General features: G+C 38.2%; 2 protein-coding genes across 2 annotated transcripts; both read left to right on the top strand.

Moving 5' to 3' along the window:
- The first annotated feature begins 8,815 nt into the window (after positions 1 to 8,815).
- On the top strand, positions 8,816 to 9,408 carry LOC111400475. The gene is made up of 3 exons (XM_023027889.1): positions 8,816 to 8,869; positions 8,923 to 8,995; positions 9,038 to 9,408. Exons 1-3 carry the CDS (start codon positions 8,816 to 8,818, stop codon positions 9,406 to 9,408), a joined length of 498 nt encoding a protein of 165 aa, XP_022883657.1.
- A 10,176-nt stretch (positions 9,409 to 19,584) lies between these two features.
- LOC111401682 lies at positions 19,585 to 20,530 on the top strand. The gene has a single exon (XM_023029540.1). It carries the CDS (start codon positions 19,744 to 19,746, stop codon positions 20,236 to 20,238), a length of 495 nt encoding a protein of 164 aa, XP_022885308.1. The 5' UTR covers positions 19,585 to 19,743; the 3' UTR covers positions 20,239 to 20,530.
- The last annotated feature ends 4,820 nt before the right edge of the window (positions 20,531 to 25,350 follow it).

The following is a 25,350-nucleotide window of genomic DNA, read 5'->3' on the forward strand; positions in this document are numbered from 1 at the left end:
GAGAGATGTCTATTCTAGAACACATAGGCCGATTCACACTGCAAAGTGGTGACGTAACTAATTACCATAAAATGAGGCTGTTCCCTAGTTCATTAACAGGAGTAGCTTTCTCCTGATTCATCAATTTGCCAGCAAATTCTGTTCAAATATGGCAATAACTGGAGCAATTGTTTCACGCTCAGTTTTATAAGACTGAGTCTGAAGTTACTTTGGCCGATTTTGCGAATCTACGTCAAATACCAAACGAATGGGTAGAAGGTTTCCTTCAAAGGTTCAAAACAGCGAGAAGTAAATGTTTTGTACCTTTGCCCGAAAAGGAGTTTATCAAAATCGCTCAAGGTTGTCTAAGCTTAGATCTGAAGAAGAAGTTCCAAGACAAGGAATTTCCTGATCTTTCCCAATTGAGCGCGAACGTGATTAGGTATGAACGATTAATAAGAGAGGATGAACAAATGAAAAATTCTAGCAAAGGGACTTAGTATAGAGACCCAAATTTTGATGTTCATACCATTAACGACGAGTATTACGATCAAATTGAAATGTGTTTGGCCGAATTAATTAAAGGAGATACATATACTTGTCCTATAATGGCTAAGCCTAGACCGTCAGGCAAGGATGAGCCTATAAAAGATGAAAACATAAAGGCTATAACGTAGTCATATGATATAATCAAAGCTGGCCTTATATTTGATAAATTATATAAGGATAAGCAGATAAAATTGAGCGATAAGTATAAATTGCCAAACTCTGAACAAATTAAGGGTAAAAAATATTGTAAGTGGCATAATGCATGGTCATATTTGACTAACAACTGTTTGGTTTTTCGCCATGTGTTACAGGATGCCATTGAAAAAGGACGAATTACGTTCGAGGATAAGAGGAAGATGGCAGTGGATGAAAATCCTTTTCCACAGCCACTTGGAGTGAACATGGTAACGTCTGGTTTCAAAAATAAGTTGCCAAAGTTCAAGTTGGTTATAGATGATGGAGAAGAAGATCCTGGACTACATCCCAGTGTCTTTGAACGTATCAAAGGGAAGGAGCCCAAAAAGGACGAAGACGTCCTATGTGCGAGATGCAAAAAAGAAGTGAGTGCAAATGTAGAGAAACCAGGGATATGGCAGCATCACCATCGCCCTAGTTTCTTCCCAAATGCTCAGCTTGGTAGAGGGTAGGGTACATCGTTCTATAAGGGACCGCCTTTTGAGAGGCAGTTCAGGCCAGTAAATAATGGAAGAACATTCAGACCGCAACCTCGCCAACCAATGTATGGCATTCATTCCAGTATAAGGCTGGAAGGACGATACCTTTCAACGAGATGACTATAACTCAACAAAGGCGTCTTCAACGGAACTATGGGCGAATGATGAGGCAACAATAGGGAATGCTACGTCCAAAGGCGCCTAGACTACTTGAGGCAGCCAATCAAAATGTTCTCAAAGACAGTGAAGAGATTGGTACAGGCGAACCTATGGAAGAATTGACTTCTTCTGGGAGGTCGAAGTTTGAGCGAGACAGAAATGATGGAGAAGATCCAGATCAACCCCTGACTATACAGTTTGGTACGTTACCTCCTGTCGTGGCTAATAACTATTTACTAGCCAATGAGTTCAAGAATAAAGAGAAGGGAGAAGAAGAAAAGGAGGATAACGAAGAGGAAGCATGCATGCTGGAATATGAAGAAGGCCAAACTTCTGGAGAGGCCTATAATGGTGAAGATGGTATGACAGACATCGAAGAGGAAATCGATCTGGAGGCAGAAAGAAGAAGAGGAGTATTGTATAATACTCTATTGAAGTAATAATATTGAGAGGGAGTTCGTGAAGTAGACTTATTTGGAGAACCATTTGGGCATTCTTTCGATTTTTACGTGCTGTACGGGACGCCCAAAAGAAAGAAGAGAGTGCCTCGCTCTGAAAAGTATGGATCACCTCTAAGAATAATACCTCCTCCCACAGGTTGGGTAACTGAAGAAGAAGCATTAGAAAACAGTAAAAAGGAAGTTCAGGAGACAGAGGCTCAGTGCGATATACTGCACGTTGACTTATCACAAAAGGGTAACTCAACAGAGGACAAGTAGGAAGTGGAAGTAGGTGCTGCCGAAAAAGTTATTTTTAAGCGATCAGCCATGAAATTGAACAAACACTTGAGGCCATTATACGTTAAAGCTTTAGTTAACGGCATACCTGTGGCAAAAGTGCTTGTCGATAATGGAGCAGCTATAAACACCATTCCATCTAGGATGATGAGGAAATTCGCAAAGACAGAAGATGATATGATCCCAACGGAAGTCATCCTGACAAGTTTCAATGGAGGAGCAACTTCAGGTAAAGGGATTATGCCATTAGACATAACTATAGGAGCAACTTCAGGTACAACAGTCTTCTTTGTAATAGATAGTACCACTAGTTACAATGTGTTATTGGGAAGAGATTGGATACACGGGAGTCACTGTATACTTTCATCGCTCCATCAGTACCTAGTTTTTTGGAATGACAAGGGCGAAGCAGAGGTGGTGCAGGCCGATCATAGGCCTTTTGTCGTAGAAGCAAACTCAGTGGAAAGGTACATGTACGAAGGAAATTATGGACCTGTCAGAGTAGTCCAGGATGGAGAAAAAACTCAGATCGTCGAGCAGAGCGAAGAGCCATTTTCGGTAGATGTACTCACTGAAATGTTTAGTCAGATGAGGCCAAACATAGTGACCCTGGAGGAGCCAGTAATTGGCAAAAGAATAATCAAGGAGTTTTAAATAAGTTGTAAGCAACAAAGATAGATGGCCGATATTCAGGCCTTCAAAGCCAAATTAATGGCTTTCAATAAAGAATGTAAGGACAAGACGAAAGTAGCAGTGCCTTGGAAACATTGAGAGACAAATTGGCAGTGTTCGAGTTGGAACAAAGTGTTGGCCAAGAAGTCAACAAGGTGGATCGTTTAAAAGAAGAAGTGCCTACAAGGGAACTGGATGACGAAGTAATAAGGATCGCCAAGCTTGAATACGCCCAAGCACAAAACCCCCTAATTAAAGTAAATATTGGCAACGAAGGAAAAGATCGCCCAACGTTCATCAGCCAAATACTCAATCAAGAGGTTGGTGATAAATTAATCGCTTTATTAAAGGAGTACACAGATTGTTTTGCTTGGAAATATGAACATATGCCTGGTTTAGATAGAGATTTGGTGGAACATAGATTACCAACCAAACCTAATTTTAAACCTCATAGGCAACCTCCTAGGCGTTTCGCTCCTAATGTACTCCCTGAAATTGAGGAAGAGATAGAGCAATTATTAAAAGCAAGCTTTATTAGAACGGCCAGATACGTTGAACGGTTGTCCAATATCGTGCCAGTATTAAAAAAAATGGTAAACTAAGGGTGTGCATAGACTTTAGGAATCTAAACATGGCTACACCTAAAGATGAATATCCAATGCCCACGGTAGATTCTTTAGTAGACTCAACTGCTGGACATGTAATGTATTCCTTCATGGATGGGTAGTCAGGATACAATCAAATTTATATAGTTGAAGAAGATATACACAAAACTGCCTTTAGATGCCTGGGTCTCTAGGATGTTGTGAATGGTAGTTATGCCTTTCGGCCTGAAAAATGCAGGAGCAACTAATCTAAGGACAATGAATTTGATCTTTCATGATATTATAGGCAAATTTGTTGAAGTATATGTAGATGATATAGTGGTCAGATCCCTTAAAGAAGAGGACCATTTTGAACAATTAAGATGTTCATTTGAGCGAATGAAGCAATATAAACTAAAGTTGAATCCCTTGAAATGTGCATTTGGTGTTAATGCAGAGAATTTTTTTGGTTTCTTAGTACACAAAAGGGGAATTGAACTTGATAAAAATAAAGCGAAGGTCATTTTAGAGGCCAAACCACCTAGCAATAAAAAAGAAATGCAAAGGTTTCTAGGCCAAGTAAACTTTTTAAGACGCTTTATTTCTAACTGTACAGGGCAAACTAAAGCTTTTTCGCCGCTTTTAAAGTTAAAAAATTAGGACGAATTCATCTTAAAAGAAAAGCATCAAAAGGCTTTTGAAAGACTAAAGACATATTTATCAAATCCACCAGTGTTGGTGTCACCAATTCAAGGACGGCCAATAAAAGTGTATGTATCAGCTGAAGAAGAATCAATAGCTGGAATGGTTGGGCAGGAAGACCAATTTGGTGAAGAAAGGGCGATTTACTACTTGAGTAGACGATTAACAAAATGTGAATATAATTATTCTACCATTGAAAAATTATGTCTTGCATTGTATTTCACATGTACAAAATTAAGGGCTTAACTACGGCTCGTAACCGTTTAATTAGTTTCTAAAGTAAATTTGGTTAAGTATATGTTCTCTCGCCCTATTTTGCACCAAAGGGTAGGCCTTTGGGCATTAGCCTTATTAGAATTTGAAGTACAATACATACCCCAAAAGGCAGTCAAAAATCAGGCTTTGGCTAATTTTCTGGCTGATCATCCATGCCTTGATATGCCTGAAGAAATTGATTTAGAGATCATTTTATTTGAATTAAAACCTTGGGTTTTATATTTCGATGGATCGAAAACCTCTAAAGGTGCAGAAGTAGGGGTAGTATTGATAAATCCTTTAAGAATTTGTTACAAGTTCCCATTCACTTTGGACAGAATGTGCACCAACAATCAGGCCGAATACGAAGCCTTAATCGTGGGCCTAGAATTAATGATAGATATGGGGATAAAGAATGTGATTGTTAGAGGCGATTCTCAATTGGTAATTCACCAATTGATTGGTGATTTTAAATACCAAAGTGATTCGATTATAAGTCAATATGAAATCGCCAAAGAGTTATTGGAAGAATTCGACCAAATAGAGTTTCAATGTATTAATAGGATATATAATGATGTAGCAAACGAATTGGCCCAGGTGGCCTCAGGGTACTCAAAGGTTTTAAATTGGAAGTCTACTTGTGAGTATGGAACAATATTGCCTGTGATCCAAAGAAGGGCGAGAACGATTGAAATTCATTGCATAGAAGATGGAGATGCAATAGATTGGAGGGCAGAGATCAAAGAGTTCCTTAAAGAACCTAATAAATGAGATAGAGAATGAAGTTGCATTTACTAAACTATACACTGATAGATGAAGAGTTGTTTAAGAAACGCTCTGATAGTACATTGCTAAAATGTGTAAGTTTGCAAGAAGCCAAGACGATCATGGCTGAAGTGCACAAAGGAATATGTGGAGCTCATCAAGCTGGCCAAAGGATGAGATAGTTAATTATTAGGAATGGGTATTTTTGGCCAAAGATGGGAGAATCATGCATTCAGTATGTAAAGAGTTGTCTAGCATGCCAAAAGCATGGTCCAATACAAAGGGCGCCAGCACGAGAGATGGCACCTATTATCAAACTTTGGCCGTTTAAGGGTTGGACGATAGACTTGATAGGGAAGATTTATCTCCCATCGTCCAAGCAACATACCTTTGTTATAGTTGCAATTGATTATTTCACTAAGTGGGTAGAAGCGATACCTTTAAAGGAGATCACTCAAAAGAATGTCATAGAATTTATCCGTGACCACATCATTTATAGATTTGGAATTCCACAAACTTTGATGGTAGATCACGGAACATCTTTAAATGGGGATCAAGTGAATAAATTCTTAAGCGAGTTTGGAGTTAAATTAGTGAACTCCACACCATATTACGCTCAATCCAACGGGCAAGCAGAATCTTCTAATAAGATTCTAAAAAATATCATAAGGAAAATGATAGATGAAAATGCCAGAAATTGGCACGAATGTCTAAACAAGGCCTTATGGGCTTATAGGACGTCGCCTCGATCAAGTACAAAAATTACTCCTTTCCAACTTACTTATGGACAAGAGGTCATTTTGCCTATGGAAATCAATGTGCAGTCGATCAGAGTGTGTTTACAACATAAGTTAATTGGTGATGAGTATACCGAATCACTAGTTCAAAACTTATTGGAGTTGGGCGAATTAAAGTTGGACGTTCTAGATAGATTGCAAGTTCAAAAACGAAGAATGGCTAAATTTTATAATAAAAAAGTTATAGCCAAATCGTTTAGCCTGAACGAATTGGTTTGGAAAACAGTAGTCATATGATATAATCAAAACTGTAAATTAATTAAAGGAGATACACATCCTTTTTCACATGATATAAATATAAAAATAGCATAACATACCAACATTTCTTAGGAATTTCTTAAGAATCCCTATATCCCGTAGGATTTAATTTCTTTTCTTTGACCTGACGGTCTATCCCGAAGGATTTAACTTCTTCTATTTGACCTAACGGTCTATCCCGAAGGATTTAACATAGCATTCGACCCGAAGGCCTTAAAGTATCTCACGCCAAAATTTACATATATATCACGGAATAAGAATTTACCACTTGCACCATGTATTCTTACTGAGTGTTTTCAAAATACTCACTCTTACAATATTTTCAGATAAGAACGGGTCGTGAGGACGTGTGGAAGATTGACGGAGCGACGCTAATGTGGTCGTCAAGTAAAATTTTTAGAAAAGACAATAGTCAATTTATATAAAGAATATCTTTTTGTTAATATTTATGCACGATATTTATTATGTTGTTTAACAATTTGAAATCAAATATTTTCGATATGTTTCCGCCTAAATTAGATAGAGAAAAGTTTTGGTAGCACCTTGAGCTCATTTTTTATTTGAACATAACAATAATAATGAAAAAGAGTTCGAGGCGTTACAGAATGGTATCAGAGCACGAGTTTAGACGATTATGTAGACTCGTCATTTAAAAAAAAAAGTATATATATATATTTTTTTCAGCATGTGCAAATGTGATTTATGTGCTAGCATGTATATGACCGAATTGCCCGTACTTGAATTTACGTTAAATAGGTTGTTGAAATATTTATTTTCTCATAATGTTTTAATTATTGATATAAAAAAAAAAATTTAAATTTCAGGGTTAATAAAAGTAATTTCTCTCCTGCAGTTACCTTTATTAGTGTACTTCGGTGCCTTTAGGGACGCTAATTTTTTTTTTTCTTTCATGAACTGGTATTACAAATATTTATAATTGAATTGTATTTGATCACTATCCGATTTTATTCAGCTTGCAATTGTGCAAAAGAGTTGTAACATGATTTTTTGCAATCTGTCTCATCTCCAATTGGGTTGACTTTTTCTCCATGTTGGAATCGCCTTCTGTTTTAACTGGACCCAGGAAAATGGTTATTTAAAGTTTGACTTTTTTTTTAATATTGCTTCTAATTCTCCAACTAGATAAACACAGAATTTTGAATTTTTTTCTTCCCCTTCAGATTTAGGAAGTGGATAAAATATGTGCTCATTGTTTAATTATTACAGATTTTTGGTATATAAAAAAAAAGGTGATTAATTTCTAAAGTAGATGAAATAATTTTACTCTAATAGTTTCAATATAACTTGTTAAGAAAATGATTTCTACTTATGGTGAGTACATGTCTACTTGTTTATATATTTACTTCCGTATGAAAATTCTCACTAAACAAGTATTTAAAATAAGACCCATGACATTAGCACTTGTCAATCTACTACCGTCCGACAGACTCAAGGTATGAAGAAAATATTAAGTTTCATTTTATTTTCAAGCATGACTTTATGTATCATTTAAGCTTGAATTCTATGAAATGATTATAAATGAACGTCTAGAAAGAAATATGTTATGCATGCTATTATACATGAAGGTATACTGATAAAAAAAAATTCCTATTAAAATCACAAGAGCATAACATGTACTTTGATATTACTACAAAAATAAATATAATTGGAACCTTGTGTTACAGACAATGGTTAGAATTTATCAAACCACTAGAAAGGCCACGACTTATAGAGCAGCGTTGAACCGTAGGTCCATCATTCAGTCTTATGAGAATTTCGTGACTGACCCGACTCGTCCACTTGTTGAACACGTGCAAGACATCTATGAAAAATGTATGGCATCTGTGGAGGCAGGACTAGAGATCACTCATATTGAGGCTGTGAATAATCTCGTACACTCACTTCCACCTCAATGGGGAGACATGGGAGTTATGGTTAGGAATGAGATGTTAGAAGGTAACCCCCCAGAGCATCCAAACACGATTGAGTTTGATGTATATTGTCAGACCCTTCTAGATAGGTGGAGTGAAAGTTTAGAACGCCAACTGGAGGTAGGGAACGAGCTCGATGATGAGCCAGAACCTCAAATTGAGTCAAACCCAGAGGAAGATCCCGAATGGGAACAAGAGGATGACTTTAGGCTGGAGTTAGAGAACGATCATGAGCATGAACTTGAGCCACTCGTTGAGATAGACGTAGAGTCCGGACCTAAAGCAGAAGACTCCTCTGAAGATGAAGCTCCGTTAAAGAAGATTCGCAGAATTTATAGGGATTAGAAATTTAGATTCCATTTCCTTAGTACTGTGATATCTTTTCCTTTATGATATTGGAAATAAAAAATAATAATAATAATAATAATTTCGTTTGAGCTACTGTGTTGTCCAATGTTCCTAAGAAGGCTAGGAGGTTCGAATTAGGCCTGCGTCCAAAGATTGGAGGAATCATGGCATCTCACCATACGACCACATATAGTGAAGTGCTTCAACGAGCGCAGTCAATTTCTGATCGTCTAGAAATGGATCGGATGACTGAGAAGAATAATGAGTCATATGGGAAACGAAAGTGGAATGGATAGAATAAAGGGAAGGGATTTGGACAATTTAAGAAGTCCAATATAGGATCAGGATCAGGGTCAAGTAAACCAAATAAAGTTACTCCACGATGCCCAAAGTGCAATAAGGCCCATGGAGGGGAGTGCTGGTTTGGGAAAAATGTATGCTATCGATGTGGCCAAGAAGGTCATTTTGCTTCGGATTGCAAGGCATACCCACCTAAGAAGGATAATGAACAGGGAAGGAAAGTGAAAGTCAAAGTCTTTGCTTTAACTCGGGAAGAGGCAACAGAGGATCCAAATGTAATGGCAGGTATTTTATCAATATCTGAACTACCTGCATATGTTCTTATAGACTCCGGAGCTACTCATTCATTTATCTCCACCGCATTTATTGCTAAATCACGTACTGCATGTGAAAAATCTGATAGTGTTCTAGAAATTTCTATTCCATCTGGTAGAATTTTGAATACCAATCAGATCGCTAGGGCGGTAAAATTAGTAATGGAAGGAAAAGAATTTGTAGCTGATCTACACCTCCTAGACATGAAAGACTTTGACGTTATTCTAGGAATGGACTGGTTGGGAAGCAATCACGCAACCATTCGATGTTTTGAAAAGGAAGTATTTTTTCAGAGGCCTGGGGAGGATGAATTTCGATTTTTCGCAGTACAAGTTAAGTCTTTACCGCGAATCGTGTCGGCCATGAAAGCAGAAAAGATGTAAAGAAAAGATCATGTCAAGGATTTCTAGTGAGTATACATGGAACTCAACAATCGGAGCTTACGATTTGTAATGTGCCGATTGTACGAGATTTCATAGATGTATTTCCTGATGACTTACCTGGCGCGCCACCACATAGGCAATTGGAGTTTACAATTGACCTCGTACCTGGTGCAACTCTAGTGTCTAGAGCTCCATATCGGATGGCGCCAAAGGAACTACAAGAATTAAAGATACAGTTGCAGGAGTTGTTGGATAAAGGTTTCATCCAACCAAGTACGTCTCCTTGGGGGGCACCGGTTTTGTTTGTGAAGAAGAAGGATGGGTCAATGAGATTATGTATTGATTACAGGGAACTGAATCGATTGACAATCAAGAACAAATATCCTCTTCCTCGGATCGAAGATCTCTTTAATCAGTTGAAGGGTGCAATAGTATTTTCCAAAATTGATTTGAGGTCGGGCTATCATCAGTTGAAGGTGAAGGCAAATGACATTCCAAAGACAGCATTTAGAACTCGCTATGGTCATTATGAGTTTACGGTAATGCCCTTTGGATTAACAAATGCCCTTGTAGTATTTATGGATTTAATGAATAGGGTATTCCACCAGTATTTAGATCAATTTGTCATTGTCTTCATTGATGACATTTTGGTGTATTCAAGGAATAAGGACCAACATGAAGAACAACTCAAAATAGTGTTGGAGACACTACGAAGGGAGAAGTTGTATGCCAAGTTCAAGAAATGTGAATTTTGGCTTGATCATATAGTTTTTCTTGGTCATGTGTTTACAGCACAAGGAATTGAAGTGGACCCTAGTAAAGTTGAAGCGGTAACAAACTGGTCCCAACCAACAAATGTAGGCGAAGTTCGTAGTTTCTTGGGACTAGCCGGTTATTATCGGAGATTCATTGAGGGATTCTCCAAAATAGCCGGGCCAATGACCCAATTAACAAGAATAGGGTGTAAAATTTCAGTGGACTAAGAAATGTGAGGAGAGCTTCCAAGAACTGAAACAGAAACTGGTTACAACTCCAGTTTTAGCTATACCAGAGGGTTCAGATGGATTCGTTATATATAGTGATGCATCCAAACAAGGTTTGGGATGTGTACTGATGCAGTTTGGGAAGGTAATCGCATATGCCTCTAGACAATTAAAGCAACATGAGCAAAACTACCCCACACATGATCTAGAGTTGGCAGCGGTAGTACACACTCTAAAGATATGGCGTCACTACCTTTACGGGGAAAAGTGCGAAATCTATACAGATCATAAGAGTTTGAAATACTTTTTCACTCAAAAGGAGTTGAATATGAGACAGAGAAGGTGGCTAGAGTTAGTTAAAGATTATGATTGCACTATTTATTATCATCCAGGTAAAGCTAATATAGTCGTAGATGCCCTTAGTAGGAAGACAGTAGGACAACTAGCAGCTTTACCCACAGATCAAGTACAGTTGATAAAGGAGTTTGATAAATTGAAATTGAAAGTTGTCATTCCACCAACTCAAGTAACTGCAAAAATTTCAGCATTTAAGATACAACCTACCCTTCGGGAACGAATCAAGGATGCTCAAAACAATGATCCATTCTTGAGAAAAATCAAGACGGAAGTTGGTACGACTAAGAGAAAAGGTTTTGTAATAGCGGAGGACAATGCTTTGATGTTCGAGGGAAGATTATGTGTACCAAGGGATGAAGGGATAAGAAAAGAAATATTAGAGGAAGCTCACTATGCCTCATATGCTGCACATCCCGATGGTACTAAAATGTATCGAGACCTCCGCGATACCTTTTGGTGGCGGAATATGAAAAGGGAGATTGGTCTCTTTGTTGAAAAGTGTATTGTATGTCAGCAAGTTAAAGCAGAACATCAAAACCATTAAATCCATTAGAAATTCCAGAGTGGAAATGGGAGCAAATAGCCATGGATTTTGTAGTAGGTTTTCCAAAATCAATGAAAGGACACGATGCCATCTGGGTAATTGTAGACAGGTTGACAAAGTCTGCTCATTTCCTTCCAATAAGAATGAACTATAGTATGGATCAATTTGCTCAATTATATGTTAAGGAAATTGTCAGGCTGCATGGAATTCCAACATCCATCGTCTCAGATCGAGACCCAAGATTTACTTCTAAATTTTGGAAGAGCATACAGGGAGCTATGGGGACAAAGTTAAATTTCAGCACTGCCTACCATCCTCAATCTGATGGACAGTCTGAAAGGACTATTCAAATCTTAGAAGACATGCTCCGAGCATGTGTCTTGGATTTGGGAGGTAGTTGGGAGTCACATCTATCATTAGTGGAGTTTGCATACAATAATAGCTTCCAAACTACTATTGGCATGGCTCCTTATGAAGCTCTCTATGGTAGAAGATGTAGGTCCCCAGTTCATTGGGATGAAGTCGGAGAAAAATGAATTTTGGGTCCAGAGATTATTGCAAGGACAGTGCAAGTAATTGATAAAATTAGGGATAGAATAAAGTCTGCTCAAGATAGACAAAAGAGCTATACAGATCAGCGGAGAAAATCGATAGAATTTGAAGTCGGTGAAAAAGTGTTTCTAAAAGTGGCACCCATAAAAGGAGTTCTTAGATTTGGCAAGAAATGAAAGTTGAGACCTCGATTCATAGGTCCTTTTGAAATTCTAGATAGAATTGGGAATGTAGCGTACCGTCTAGCATTGCCACCTAGACTATCAGCTGTACATAATGTATTCCACGTGTCGATGCTTAGAAAGTATGTGCATGATCCCGAACATGTGATAATCTATGACTCATTGGAAGTACAGAAAGATATAACATATGAAGAGACTCTTTTGGAGATTGTCGAAAGGAAAACACATGCATTAAGGAATAAAGAAATTGCATTAGTTAAAGTTCGATGGAAAAATCATGGAGTCGAAGAGGCTACTTGTGAAAAAGAAGAAGAAATAAAAGCCAAGTATCTAGAGTTATTCGGCTAAATAAGGTAATTTCGAGGACGAAATTATTTTAAGGGGGTAAGGATGTAACACTCCGAATTTTAAAATTTCCCATGTGGGTTGGTAATTTAACAAATAAAATAATCCGTGTCCAACACTGTCGTCACACTAAACTCGAAAAGTTGAAGTGATAAACACGTCCCACTTATTTGCATAAATGGTTTATTCCGCAAGCGTATATTTTTAATTTATCGTAACTTATTTGGATCGAATATTTAAGTATTTTAAAAGTTATTAAAAATATATCGATATTATACTCATTTCATAGCTCTTGTCAAATAGTATAATTTGGAATTAAGAAAAAGTAATTTCGAGCTAGTATGTCCGAGTTATTCTAATAAAAAGAAAAGTGTTAGTATTTAATATTTTATTAATATAGATAATAATAAAATAATAAAAACAAAACTTTCATTTCCAATTTAATTCATACGGTTACTTGGGGAAATGAAACGAAAATTGAAAATTAATAATTTAAAATTTATTAAGCTCATTAGTGATAGAGTAATTAACCCACATGAAACCTAATTAATATCAAATTACGTTAGAATCTCTATAGTCACATGTTCTGCGTATAAAAGTGGATATGAGAGCACTGAAGTGACAAATTCTCCTTTACTCATACAGATTATTAGTATTTCACACGTCTACACACACTCATACTTTTGAGAAGGAATATCATTTTATTTCATAAATCATTTTCAGAAATTCTTTGGTGTCAATTGAGGTAAGAATACATGGTGCAAGTGGTAAATTCTTATTCCTTGATATATATGTAAATTTTGGCATGAGATACTTTAAGGCCTTCGGGTCGAATGCTATGTTAAATCCTTCGGGATAGACCGTTAGGTCAAAGAGAAGAAGTTAAATCCTTCGGGATAGACCGTCAAGTCAAAGAAAAGAAGTTAAATCCTACAGGATATGGGGATTCTTAAGAAATTCTTAAGAAATGTTGGTATGTTATGCTATTTTTATATTTATATCATGTGAAAAAGGATGTGCGCGTATTCTTACTGAGTGTTTTCAAAATACTCACTCTTACAATATTTTCAGATAAAAACGGGTCGTGAGGACGTGTGGAAGATTGACGGAGCGATGCTAATGTGGTCTTCAAGTAAAATTTCTAGAAAAGACAATAGTCAATTTATATAAAGAATATCTTTGTATTAATATTTATGCACGATATTTATTATGTTGTTTAATAATTTGAAATCAAATATTTTCGATATATTTCCGCCTAAATTAGATAGAGAAAAGTTTTGGTAGTACCTTGAGCTCATTTTTATTTAAAAAATAACAATAATAATGAAAAAGAGTTCGAGGCGTTACATAATCAAATCGCATTGAACAATCGTAGAGTAAAAAGGGCCAGAGCGAAATACGTTCAAATAAATTCCCTTATTATCAAACATTCATTACAAAATTGCAAAATACAAAATACTAAATGCTCTATAAATTACAATTAAGAGCAAACTAATCTCTCGATCGATCGCCGAATAAGAGGGTGTACTGGCCTTGATTGCCATCCTGATCGCACTGCTGCAAAGGCAAGCAGAGAGGCCGAGAAGCACTCTCAGCAAGCAGAAAGGAAGAAGAAGCGCCCTTACATCGCCTTCCTAAATGCATCGCTGCAATGATGGGTAAGGAGGCTAAGAAGCACTCTCAATAAGCAAGGTGGCTTGCAGACGTCCTAAAAAATTATCTTCTATCATCGAACTCTTTGTAAGGAACATGGAGACGATGGGAAGAACTTTGCTGGCCAAAGAATATTTTCTATATCTCCCATACCAAAAGTAACATCAAGAAAGATAGCAAAATGGGCGAATCAAATGATCCATTTTCATGGAAGACGAAGGTTTTGGATCGATTGTCAAAATGCCAAACAATGGCAACAAATTGGTTTTGAAGAAAAAAATAGAAGTGAAAATGATAAGTGTGGAATATAAGTGCATTTATAGAGGCATGAAGGTGAAGAAACAGAATATGAACAGCCACATTCGTGCCTAGTAACTAGAATCAAATGCCCAAAATTTTAGGAAAAGAGATAGAAATACCAAGAGAAAATGTGCGTGAATTTTAGTATAAAACAATTAAATGTTTGGGGGGTTGATGATTAAAGACAACGTCAATAAATACACGAGAAGACAAGTTAATCGTTCATTAACGATAATGGTTGCTGGTATGTTCAGAATTCAGAACGAGATTACAAGGGGAAAATTAATATGAAATTACAAAAAGAAAAGTTAAGGCATTAGATGTCTTAATTACAAATCACCCCAGACTGAACGAATCATTTCCCTAAGTCTCCCCCAATTCTCGCTCTGCTGAGAAAAAATGACATTCAACTCAGCCACAAAATCATCATCAACCTCTAGCTTTTTGTACTGCTCAACCAAAGACTTGGTTCGCTCAATTCCTTGGGAGGCATTGCGTTTTTTGGCAGTCATTCTCACCTTATAGTCGTCCATCTTTGCTTGAAACTCTTTCATCTGTGCAGCCAAATTGGTCATCAAAGAGTCTTCAATCATGACTTCAGAAGAGATTTCTTTCAATTCGTCCTCAGCTTTGTTGATCTCCAGAAGCAAAGATTCTCTTTTAGTTACAGCGCGAAGATATTGAGTACTTTTGGCCTTCAGTTCAACATTTTTGGCCAGCAAGGAGAGAACCTCGAAATGAACAACTTTCAACGTCACTTTAAAATCAGCAGAAAGATTAAGCGACGGAAGTGTCAATGCTTGCTCCAATTTCACATTCAAATGCTCAAGCTTATCCTTATGTTTGGCAGCACTAGCCTGACCGATGTCCATATCTATAAAGGACACATACTCAAATATCGACTGCTTGAGGAATTTCATATCTTCCTCTGAAGAAGCAGAAGGACGACTAGTTGAAGTAAGGCGAGACGTCTTGATTTGCCCCCAGGAAGTGAACAAGTCCTGGATGAAACGCACAATCTTATCAGCATCCTGCAAAAAAAGTTGCCAACATTGAAGGTTTTCACTACAATGAACAAAGTGGAAGTAAAAGTGGAGCAAAGGTTACCTCATCAGCAATCTTGAGAGGTGGCATATCCCCAGCCAAATCTACCACCTATGGCTCTACCACTTGTGAAGACGTCCTCTTATCTGAGCGAGAAGACTTTGCCACAACGGGCTAACCCATGGGAGCATCTGCAAAACTCAAAAGGAAACAAATCAAAAATCAATAGCACAAGCAAAGGTAAAACATCAAAAAATGTATTACCTTCTAGTTTAACGTTTGGGGGGTTGACACCCTGAGAAGAAGGTGGCTCATCCATTGGTTGTGATGAAGATTTTAGGACTGAAGGTGTCTCTTTAAGCGTAGTCTCTTCATCAGCTGGTTTGGATGAAGTAGCCTCAGCAGAAGGTGATGAAGCAGGAGCTGCCAACACCAAAGCCTTCGAAGGAGAGGCTGAGCTTTTCTGAGAAATCCGAATAAGCCATCAGCATATAGAAAAGTTCCAAGTATAGAAAGGTATGCTTGTGAGTAAACTAATTTAATTACCTTTCTCCTGACAATGAGAGAAGTGTCATCATCATCATCATCTTCCAAAATGGGAGATGCTGAAGCTGGCCGTTTGCGGCTTGGGACACTCTTAGCTGCAGTAGGTTTGGCAAAAAGAGAAGTAGATGGATGAACAGACTGTTTAGCACGAACAGAAGAGGAGGGACTCCTAATAGACACAGGGGTGACCAAAACAGGAGAAGTGGAAGAAATGTCCGGCTGATCCAGTGAATGGAAAGCGCGATTGACATCAGTTGCAAACAATTTGCGCTGCACTGATGGCCATAGTTATTCAAAAAGAGGATGGATGGCATGGCAAGGATTGAAGGGGGCTAATGAAAAATTACTCATCAAAAGAAGATTGCGAGCATTTATAGCTTCTGCCTCTGCTTTATTAATAGTGTGGAAGTGATCTATCAAATTTCTAGAATAACAAGGAGGAACAGGCCAAATTTGGCCAAAACCAAGTTGACGAGCAAAAAATTGAGGAGCATACATTTCAACCCCAACTTTAGCATTGGTTCCAGTCAAAATATCATGGAGCAACTCCCTCCCGGTCAAAAACTGAATCCAAACGAGCAAAGAGGTGCTCGCGTTGTCCAGAGTGGATGGATGTTGCACATAATTTGGAGTTAAAAATGGAGGAAAAGGAAAGAAAGAAGGAAATGAATTCAAAGTATAAAAGAATGAAAAAAATGTCCCTTTTGGACATATTTACAGGGCTCGATGGGCTAATAGTTAGCCCATAGCAGCTAGCAGAAGGAAGGGAAAAGGATAGAGCACCAAGTAAGGGAAAATAGGTTCTCAACCACATTTGAGTGAACCAAAGAGGCCAACTACCAGTGGGAGACGCACCATTCTTCAATTGGAATTGGAGAGAAGCCATGCCTCTATAGAGGGCAGCCAAAAAGAAAGAACACAAATTCAAGGGCCTACCACGCGCCAATTCGTGCGCTATAGGTAAATAGCTCATAGAAGGCTTTATGCTTGGCACACACAGAACATATTTACAAAGCCAAATCTGAATAAAGGCCACATGCTCAGCATGGGAAGGCTCAGCGCTTAAGTGATTATAACAGCTTTGTAGGTTTGTATAGGACTTGGTGAGTTTTCTGTCAAATTTTGGGACGACGCCATAAATCAAAATACCAGGACAAATGGTATCGCCCAAAGGTGGCAAATTTACTAAGGCCCCAACATCCCTTAAAGTAATGGACATGGGACCAAGAGGGAAAACAAAAGTATTATACTCAGAGGACCAAAAACTTAATGCAATAGAGAAAAGCGCTGAATCAAAAATAGGGGGTTGAAGAGAGATTTCTAACAAATCAAAAATCCTAGCACTATCAAAAATTGCCTTGGTAGGACCATGGTCTACAAGGCGAGCATGCCATTTACGAAAAACGACATCAGATTTAGGCTAAATACGAATACCTCTTTCTCGAAGCGGCCTCAGCGGCAAAGAGTTTAGAAACGGAGGGCCTTAGGTACAAGGGAACAGCTGGCCCACCGCCACTTGTTCGACTTCCTCGGCGTCATTAAATGAAGGACCTAGATAGAACTCATTGAGTTCGGCATTGGCTGGTGCGAGGAAGTTCGGAGTTATATATGATCGAGTGAGGAGTTTCTGGAAGTCTTCGAAACTGAAAGAGTCACTAGGTTGGGATTGTGAAGCAGCCATTAGGAACGAAATAAAGTTTTGTTGAAGTTTGCTCGAGAAACGTAGTAGGGAAGCAAGAAGTTGAGCAGTAATATTGCGAGAGAGAAGCGCGAAGCAATGAGGCGTGATTTAGTAGTGCGATGAAGTGGCTTGTATTTTGGGGGTTATAAGGGTTTGCAACGTCGCACCTTTTCAGGCTATGGAAGAAAATAATGATTGAAATTCTTGAGAATTTCAAATGTTGTTGGGAAACACAAAGTGAATAGGCAAAAATTAATAATTAGTACTAATTCTGCCATAGTGGGGGGTAATTGTTGACATGCTAAAAGTGCAGCCCAATTCAAATAGCCCAAAGAATGAAGCTCAACTGGGTAATTTAGGATAAAGGCCCAAATAGGGTTATTAGTGAATGCGGTGGAAGCCCACAAACGCGGTAACACCATCCCCTAATTTTACAAGACGCCCAAGATCTGAGCAAATGAAGTGCCTTGCAGTCGCCCAGAGTTATGACCATGTTCTCGCCCAAACTTTCGAATCGCCCAGGATTTTAACAAACATGAGATGTTATGGTTATCCAGAAGTGCAATTATCGAAGCAGTTATTGGGTAATCTTATCACGTTCCACGATTCAAGGATGTTCAGTTGAGGACGATTGAACGACAAAGAGTAATGACAGCAGTTGGAGACGACAATTTCATGATAAGTTGGCCACCATAAAAAAAGTTGACAGTTATAAAGCAATTAAGCGGTTTCTAAGAGGTTGATCACAAAGAGAGCATCAAAGGAATATAAAAGAAAGAAAAGACATAGAGCAAAGGACCCCGAATCAAAAACTCTCAAACAGAGAATATGTAATTTCAATTTCTTAGTTTAGACTTAAAACATTTTTTTTCAGTACTCGTGTGCTTGCGCCCCTTGGAGGCATTTCTGTTTAAGTTTCAATTGTAAAGTCACTGCCTAGACTTTGTCTCAAGAGGTTTGTCCCTTATACAATCGTCTGATCCCTTTTTAATTGTTAGCGACTACCCACGCGAAACAATAATCTATTGAATATTTGACACAATTGACACGAACAACATATTAGAAGGCTAGATCTTCACCAAATTGGTTCACGATATCGGATTATCATTATAATTAATTTAAACTCAAGAATTTCATGTCATGAATTATAATGTCAATTTTAACCAAAGAAAAAGAAACAGGGAATTGGGCGATTGGGCCACAGGCCATATCACTAGACTAGAACCCCGCTCCAATCTTTATATTGGTCTTTTGCCAATACACCCTTTTCCCTAAACGCTATTCAATTCCACTACCGAGGGTAAACAAGTCTTTCAAGAAAGCAGATAATATCAACGGATTTTAATTTCACTGATGGTCAGTGAAGTTCAAGAAAAATTTCAAATATGTCATTAAGTATTTTTGTGACCTATTTAGTTATTAAAGTAAACTAGTATTACATTTAGTCTCCATTAGCTTTATTATACGATATCCAGTGTATAAGCGATTATAATTTAATCATCTCTGGTTAAACATATTTTTGTTACCACATTTTTTAAGAGTTACAATTACTATTAATGTATTATCTAAACATTTAGGTGGATTCATAATATATAATCACTTAAATTTTATTTTAATCACTTATCAAACATGCACTACCAATAAAAAACTTTCTAGTAACGGGCACTAAAGCGATCAATTCCTCCTTGCTAACATCAACGATGAATAGTAGTGTAGGGCGAAATAGAGTAGTTTCAATTTTCCTTTCTTGAAATTGAAGTTTTTCCTCTTAAAATCGAGTTTATATTTTGAAGATATGAAATTTCGCGACACTCACACAAAAATCGTTAGCCGATGTGTCTGTTTAACATGTCGATCTTGTCAACGTTGCAAATAGAGTAATCAATTATGCATTATTTTACAAAAGTAATTTAATGACAAATTTGGAATTTCGTTCGAATTCTGATGACCATTTATAAAATAAACTCCCTAATGATATATATCGTCGCTGATTGGCCGTTACACGCTGCAAATCTCATCCTCTTCTAGACAGTACGAAAACTACAGGATAAAGAGAGAAATAGTCCAAACCCTCTCTCTCAAAAACGCTCACATTCATGTTCATAAAAATAACCCGTTCGTGTTCGTATATAGGTGTATGTAATCGGGATGTCTATGGAGACTCGTGAATTTTCGCATCAATATGCAGAAACAATCCACGAAGAATCCGATACGCTTTTTCAGAAAAATCGCTGTTGTTTCTCCTTACCGTGCTTAGGTAACTCCTCGCCGGACGGCGAAGGAATAACCTGGTGGAAAATCCGAACGCAGAACATTGGAAACATTTCCTTGTGGATCCGGGGAGTCACCGCGGTGAAGAAGATTCGCGAGTGGTCGGAACTCATCGCCGGTCCGAGATGGAAGACTTTTATACGGCGGTTCAACCGGAACCGGAGCGGGAATAGCAAGCATGTGAATCACCAATACGATCCACTGAGTTACGCGATGAATTTCGACGAGGGGCCGGGGCAGAGCGGTAATTCTGAGGAAGAGGACGGGTATTATCATATGTCAAGGAATTTCTCGTCCAGGTACGCCGCCTTCCCGGCTTCCTCTAAAACTTCTAGGGACCTCGACAAGGATTCGCCGTCTACCTTCGTTTAACCTTCGCCGGCGAGGCGAAGTGGGAGAGGTGAAGCTTAGCGGGGCATTCAATTATTGTTAATTACAGCTCATCATTAATGCAACTATTTGTAAATTATTATTTTATTTTACTTTTTGTTTGAGTGTATCTATACCTCGTAGTTGTTGCTGTTGTTATTAATTTTTTTTTTTTTTTTAAATATTTTAGTTAGATGGTGTATGTATAGGTGATAGCGTGTAAGCCTGTTAGGTTTTAAATTTTAATTTATTATTTCGTGTTGGAGGAATAAAGTATATTATCTTAGTTCCAGTTTATTGAGCTTAAAAGTGATAATGTACTTGACCAGTCCAACTGTAGTAATCTCCAAGTTGTGGAGATTTAGCCCCTATTTGAGTCCTATTTTTCAAAAAAAAAAAAAAAAAGAGTTTTGTAATAGTAATTTTTGGATAATTTAAAAAGTGAGATAAATTTTGGGTTTACATACAAATTATTTTATTAACCATAGCCAAGTAATTCTTATGTTAGATTCATGAATCCTAATTGTCTCTTTAATGCTCTTCTCACCACAAACAGGTTATATAATTGCATTAGAAAAATTCGGCACGTAATCAACTTAATGAATACTTAAAATAGTCACTTTCAGCACGTTGATTGTTGGTATAGTCAAAAAGGTAAATTACATTATTTTTAGCTCATTAACTTATTTTATTAATAATCGTGTCAATGTCAAGACTATCATTTCAAACTCTACGTGATTCATCATTTAGAGAATATTTTATTGTGCCTAAAAGATTCTTGTAAGTAACTGTTTTTTTTTTTTTTTTTTTTATCGATTATCTAATTTTTTAGTTTAAAAAACTTACACATTAAAAGTAAGTCATTATTTTAGGGGTTGTAATTGATAGTGAAATGGTTTTTATTTGAGATAATGGGTAATTAGAGAAAGATCAATCAGTACAATTTTCACAAAAGCTGACTAAAGACACTTGAAAGCTCAATTAGTGCTCTTAATAATATTTCAATAGATCATTCAAGTCTATACTTAATTAACGTTCTTAGAATGAATCTTACGACTAGAGATGTCCATTAAAAGCCTATTTTGGGTGATTTTTTCTTTTCAAAAATTGATTTTTAACCGTTATTTTCCTATTTCAGCCGTCATATTTGACTTCTTCTCTTACAGGTGGACCACACTTTTCTCTTAATTGTCAAAAAATCAATTTTCAAAATCACTCCCAAACAGACCCTAAGTTTATTGTTTTGACTGACTTAATTTCAAGCAAAATATTACCTAAAATCCAAGGAAAGCCCAAGAAATTTGCACTTCCATGAGAATAAGTTGGTTGATAAGTCGCATAATAATACCATGCTGATGCCAATTTCTGTTTATCACTGTTTCGCGCGGGTTCGTCGCTAACAATTAAAAGGGATCAGACGATTGTGTAAGGGACAAACCTCTTGAAACAAAGTCCTAAAAAGGGGTGTTCTTTTATTGGCGATGACTTTACAATTGGAAATTAAAAACAGAATGCCTCCAAGGGGCGCAAGCACACGAGTTACTGAAAGAAGTGTTTAAAGCTAAGCTAAGGAATTTAAAATTAAATGTTCTCTGTTCGAGAGTTTTTGATTCGGTTTCTTTGCTATATGTATTTTCTTCCTTTTATACTCCATGGATGATCTCTTTGTGATCAACTGCCTAAAAACTGCTTGATCGTTCTACAACTGCCCACTTTCTTCGTAATGGCCAATTTGTCATGAAATTGCCTTTTTTAACTGCTGTCATTACTCTTCGTCGTTCAACCGTTTTCGATTGAATTCCTTGAATCGTGGAACGTGATAGGACTGCTTTAATAACTGCTTTAATAACTGCACTTCTTGATAAACACAACACTTTATGTTTGCTAAGACTTTGGGCGACTTGAAGGTTTGGGCGAGAATAGAGTAACATCTCTGGACGACTGCATGGCACTCCATTCGTTCAGATTCTGGGCGACTTACAAACTTGGACGATGGTGTTACCGCGTTCTTGGGCCTTCCTATTTGGGCCTTCGTCTTGAATTGTTTGATTAGGCTTTGTTCTTTGGGCTATCTGATTTGGGGACCCTCCAATTGGGCTTCATTCCTTGGGCCGTTCGATTTGGGCTGAATTTTTATGTGTCAACAATTACCCCCCAATATGGCAGAATTAATACCAATTATTAAATTTTCCCATATTCACTTTGTGTTTCCAGCAACATTCGAAATTCCCAAGAATTTCAATCATTGTTTTCTTCCATAGCTTGAAAAGGTGCGACGTTTTGCAAACCCTTATAACCCCCAAACACGTCATTTCACTGCACCATTAAACCACGCCTCACTTTTTCGCGTCTCTTCCACGATTTACTGTTCATCTTTTGCTTCCCTGCTACGTAACTTTGAAAAAACTCCGTTTCATCCCTAATGGCTATTTCACAATCTCAAGCTGGCGACTCCTTTAGTTTTGATGACTTTCAGAAACTTCTCAGTCGTCCATACATAACTCCGAGTTTTCTCGCGCCCGCCAATGTCGAACTCAATGAGTTCTACCTAGGTCCTTTCTTCAACAATGTAGAGGCAGTCAAACAGGCGGCGGTGGGCCAGCTGTTTCCTTGTACTCAAGGCCCTCCATTTCTAAACTCTCTGCCGCTGGGGCCACTTCGCGAAAGAGGTATTCGCACTTGGCCTAAATCTGATGTAGTTTTCCGTAGGTGGCATGCTCGTCTTGTGAGTCATGGTCCTACTAAGGCACTTTTTGATAATGCTAGGATTTCTGATTTGTTAGAAATCTCTATTCAACCCCCTACTTTTGATTTAGCACTTTTTTTGATCGCTTTGAGTTTTTGGTCTTCCGAGTATAATACCTTTATTTTCCTTCTTGGCCCCATGTCTATTACTTTAAGGGATGTTGGGGCCCTAGTGAATCTACCACCTTTGGGCGATACCATTTTTCCTGGTATCTTGGTTTCTAGTGGCACCCCAAAGTTTGGTAAAAACTACACCGAGTCTTATTCAATCCTGCAAACCTTTCATAATCATTCGAGCGCTGAGCCTTCCCATACTGAGCGAGTGGCCTTTCTTCTGGTTTGGCTTTGTAAATATGTTTTGTGTGTGCCAAGCATAAAGCCCTTCCTTAGTTATTTACCCATAGCGCACGAATTAGAGCGTGACAGGCCTTTGAATTTATGTTCTTTCTTTTTGGCTGCTCTTTATAGAGGCATGGCTTCTCTTCAAACTCAATTGAAGAATGATGCATCTTCTATTGGTAGTGGACCTCTTTGGTTCACTCAACTGTGGTTGAGATCCTATTTTCCATTGTTTGGTACTCCATCAATTTCTCGTTCCTCTGCTAGCTGCTATGGGCTAGCCATTGAGCCCTTGGCTCTTGTAAATATGTCTAGAATGGACTTTTTTCATTCTTTTATTCTTTGAATTCAATCCCTTCCTTCTTTCCTTTTCCTCCTTTTTTGACTCCAAACTATGTGCATCCCCCCTCCACTATAGACAGCGCGAGCACCTCTCTGCTCATTTGGATCCAGTTTTTAATCGGGAGGGAGTTATTTCATGATATTTTAACTGGGACCAATGCCAAGGCAGGGGTAGAAATTTATGCTCCCCAATTTTTTTGCTCGCCAACTTGGTTTCGGCCAAACTTGGCCTGTTCCTCCTTGCTATTCGAGGAACTTGATTGACAGCTTTCATATTATTAATAAGGCGGAGGCAGAGGCTATAAATGCTCGCAATCTTCTTTTAACAAGCTATTTTTCATTAGCCCCCTTCAATTCTAGCCACGCCATCCATCCTCTTTTTGAACAGCTCTGGCCGTCGGTGAAGCGCAGATTGTTTGCGACTGATGCCAATCGTGCCTTTCATTCACTGGACCAGCCGAGCATTTCTTCCCCTCCTCCTGTTTTAGTCACTCCTTTGTCCATTCGGAGTCCTTCTCCTCCTCGTCGCGCTAAACAGTCTGCTTGTCCATCTTCTTCTCTCCCTGCCAAGCCTACTACAGCCAAGAGTGCCCCAAGCCGCAAACGGTCAGCCTCAACATCTCCCATTCTGGAGGATGATGTTGATGATGATGATGATGATGATGATGATACACCTCTTATCATCAGGAGGAAGGTAATTAAATTGGTTTACTCACAAGCATACTTTTCCATACTTGAAACTTTTCTGTGTGCTGATGATTTATTTGAACTTCTCAGAAAAGTTCAGCATCTCCTTTAAAGGCTTTGACATCAGTAGCTCCTGCTCCATCATCTTCCGCTGAGGCTGCTTCATCCAAATCGGTTGATGAGGGGACTACGCTTAAAGAGACATCTTCAGTCCCAGAATCCTCATCACAACCCATGGATGAGCCACCTTCTTCCCAAGGCGTCAACCCCCCAAACATCGAAGCAGAAGGTAATTCAGTTTTTTGATGTTTTACCTTTGCTTGTGCTATTGGTTTCTGATTTGTTGCTTTTGAGTTCTGCAGATACTCCTATGAGTCTGCCCATTATGGCAACATCTTCTCGTTCAGACAAGGGGAAGTCCTCACGAATGGAGGAGTCGCAGGTGGCAGATTTGGCTGAGGATATGCCATCTTCCACGATTGTTGATGAGGTAATCTTTGCTTCACTTTTATTTTCATCTTGTTCGTTGTAGTGAGAATCTTCAACATTGGCAATTTTCTTTGCAGGATGCTGACAAGATTGTGCGTTCTATCCAAGACTTGTTCGCTTCCTGGGGGCAAATCAAGACATCTCGCCCTGCTCCATCTGATCGTCCTGCTGCTTTTTCAGAGGAAGATTTGAAGTTCCTCAAGCAGTTGATATTTGAGTACGTGTCCTTCATGGATATGGACATTGGTAGGGCTAGTGCTGCCAGACACAAGAATAAACTTGAGCATTTGAATGCGAAGTTGGAGCAAGCACTGACACTTCCGTCGCTCAATCTTTCTGCCGATTTTAAAGCGACGTTGAAAGTTATCCACTCCGAGGTCCTTTCTTTGCTGGCCAAGAATGCTGAACTAAAGGCCAAAAGTACTCAATATCTTCGCGCCGTATCTGAAAAAGAGTCTTTGCGTCTGGAGATCAACAAGGCTGAGGATGAGTTGAAAGAAATCTCTTCCGAAG

Source organism: Olea europaea, chromosome 10 (genome assembly GCF_002742605.1).
Source record: "Olea europaea var. sylvestris chromosome 10, O_europaea_v1, whole genome shotgun sequence".
Classification (NCBI taxonomy): domain Eukaryota; kingdom Viridiplantae; phylum Streptophyta; class Magnoliopsida; order Lamiales; family Oleaceae; genus Olea; species Olea europaea.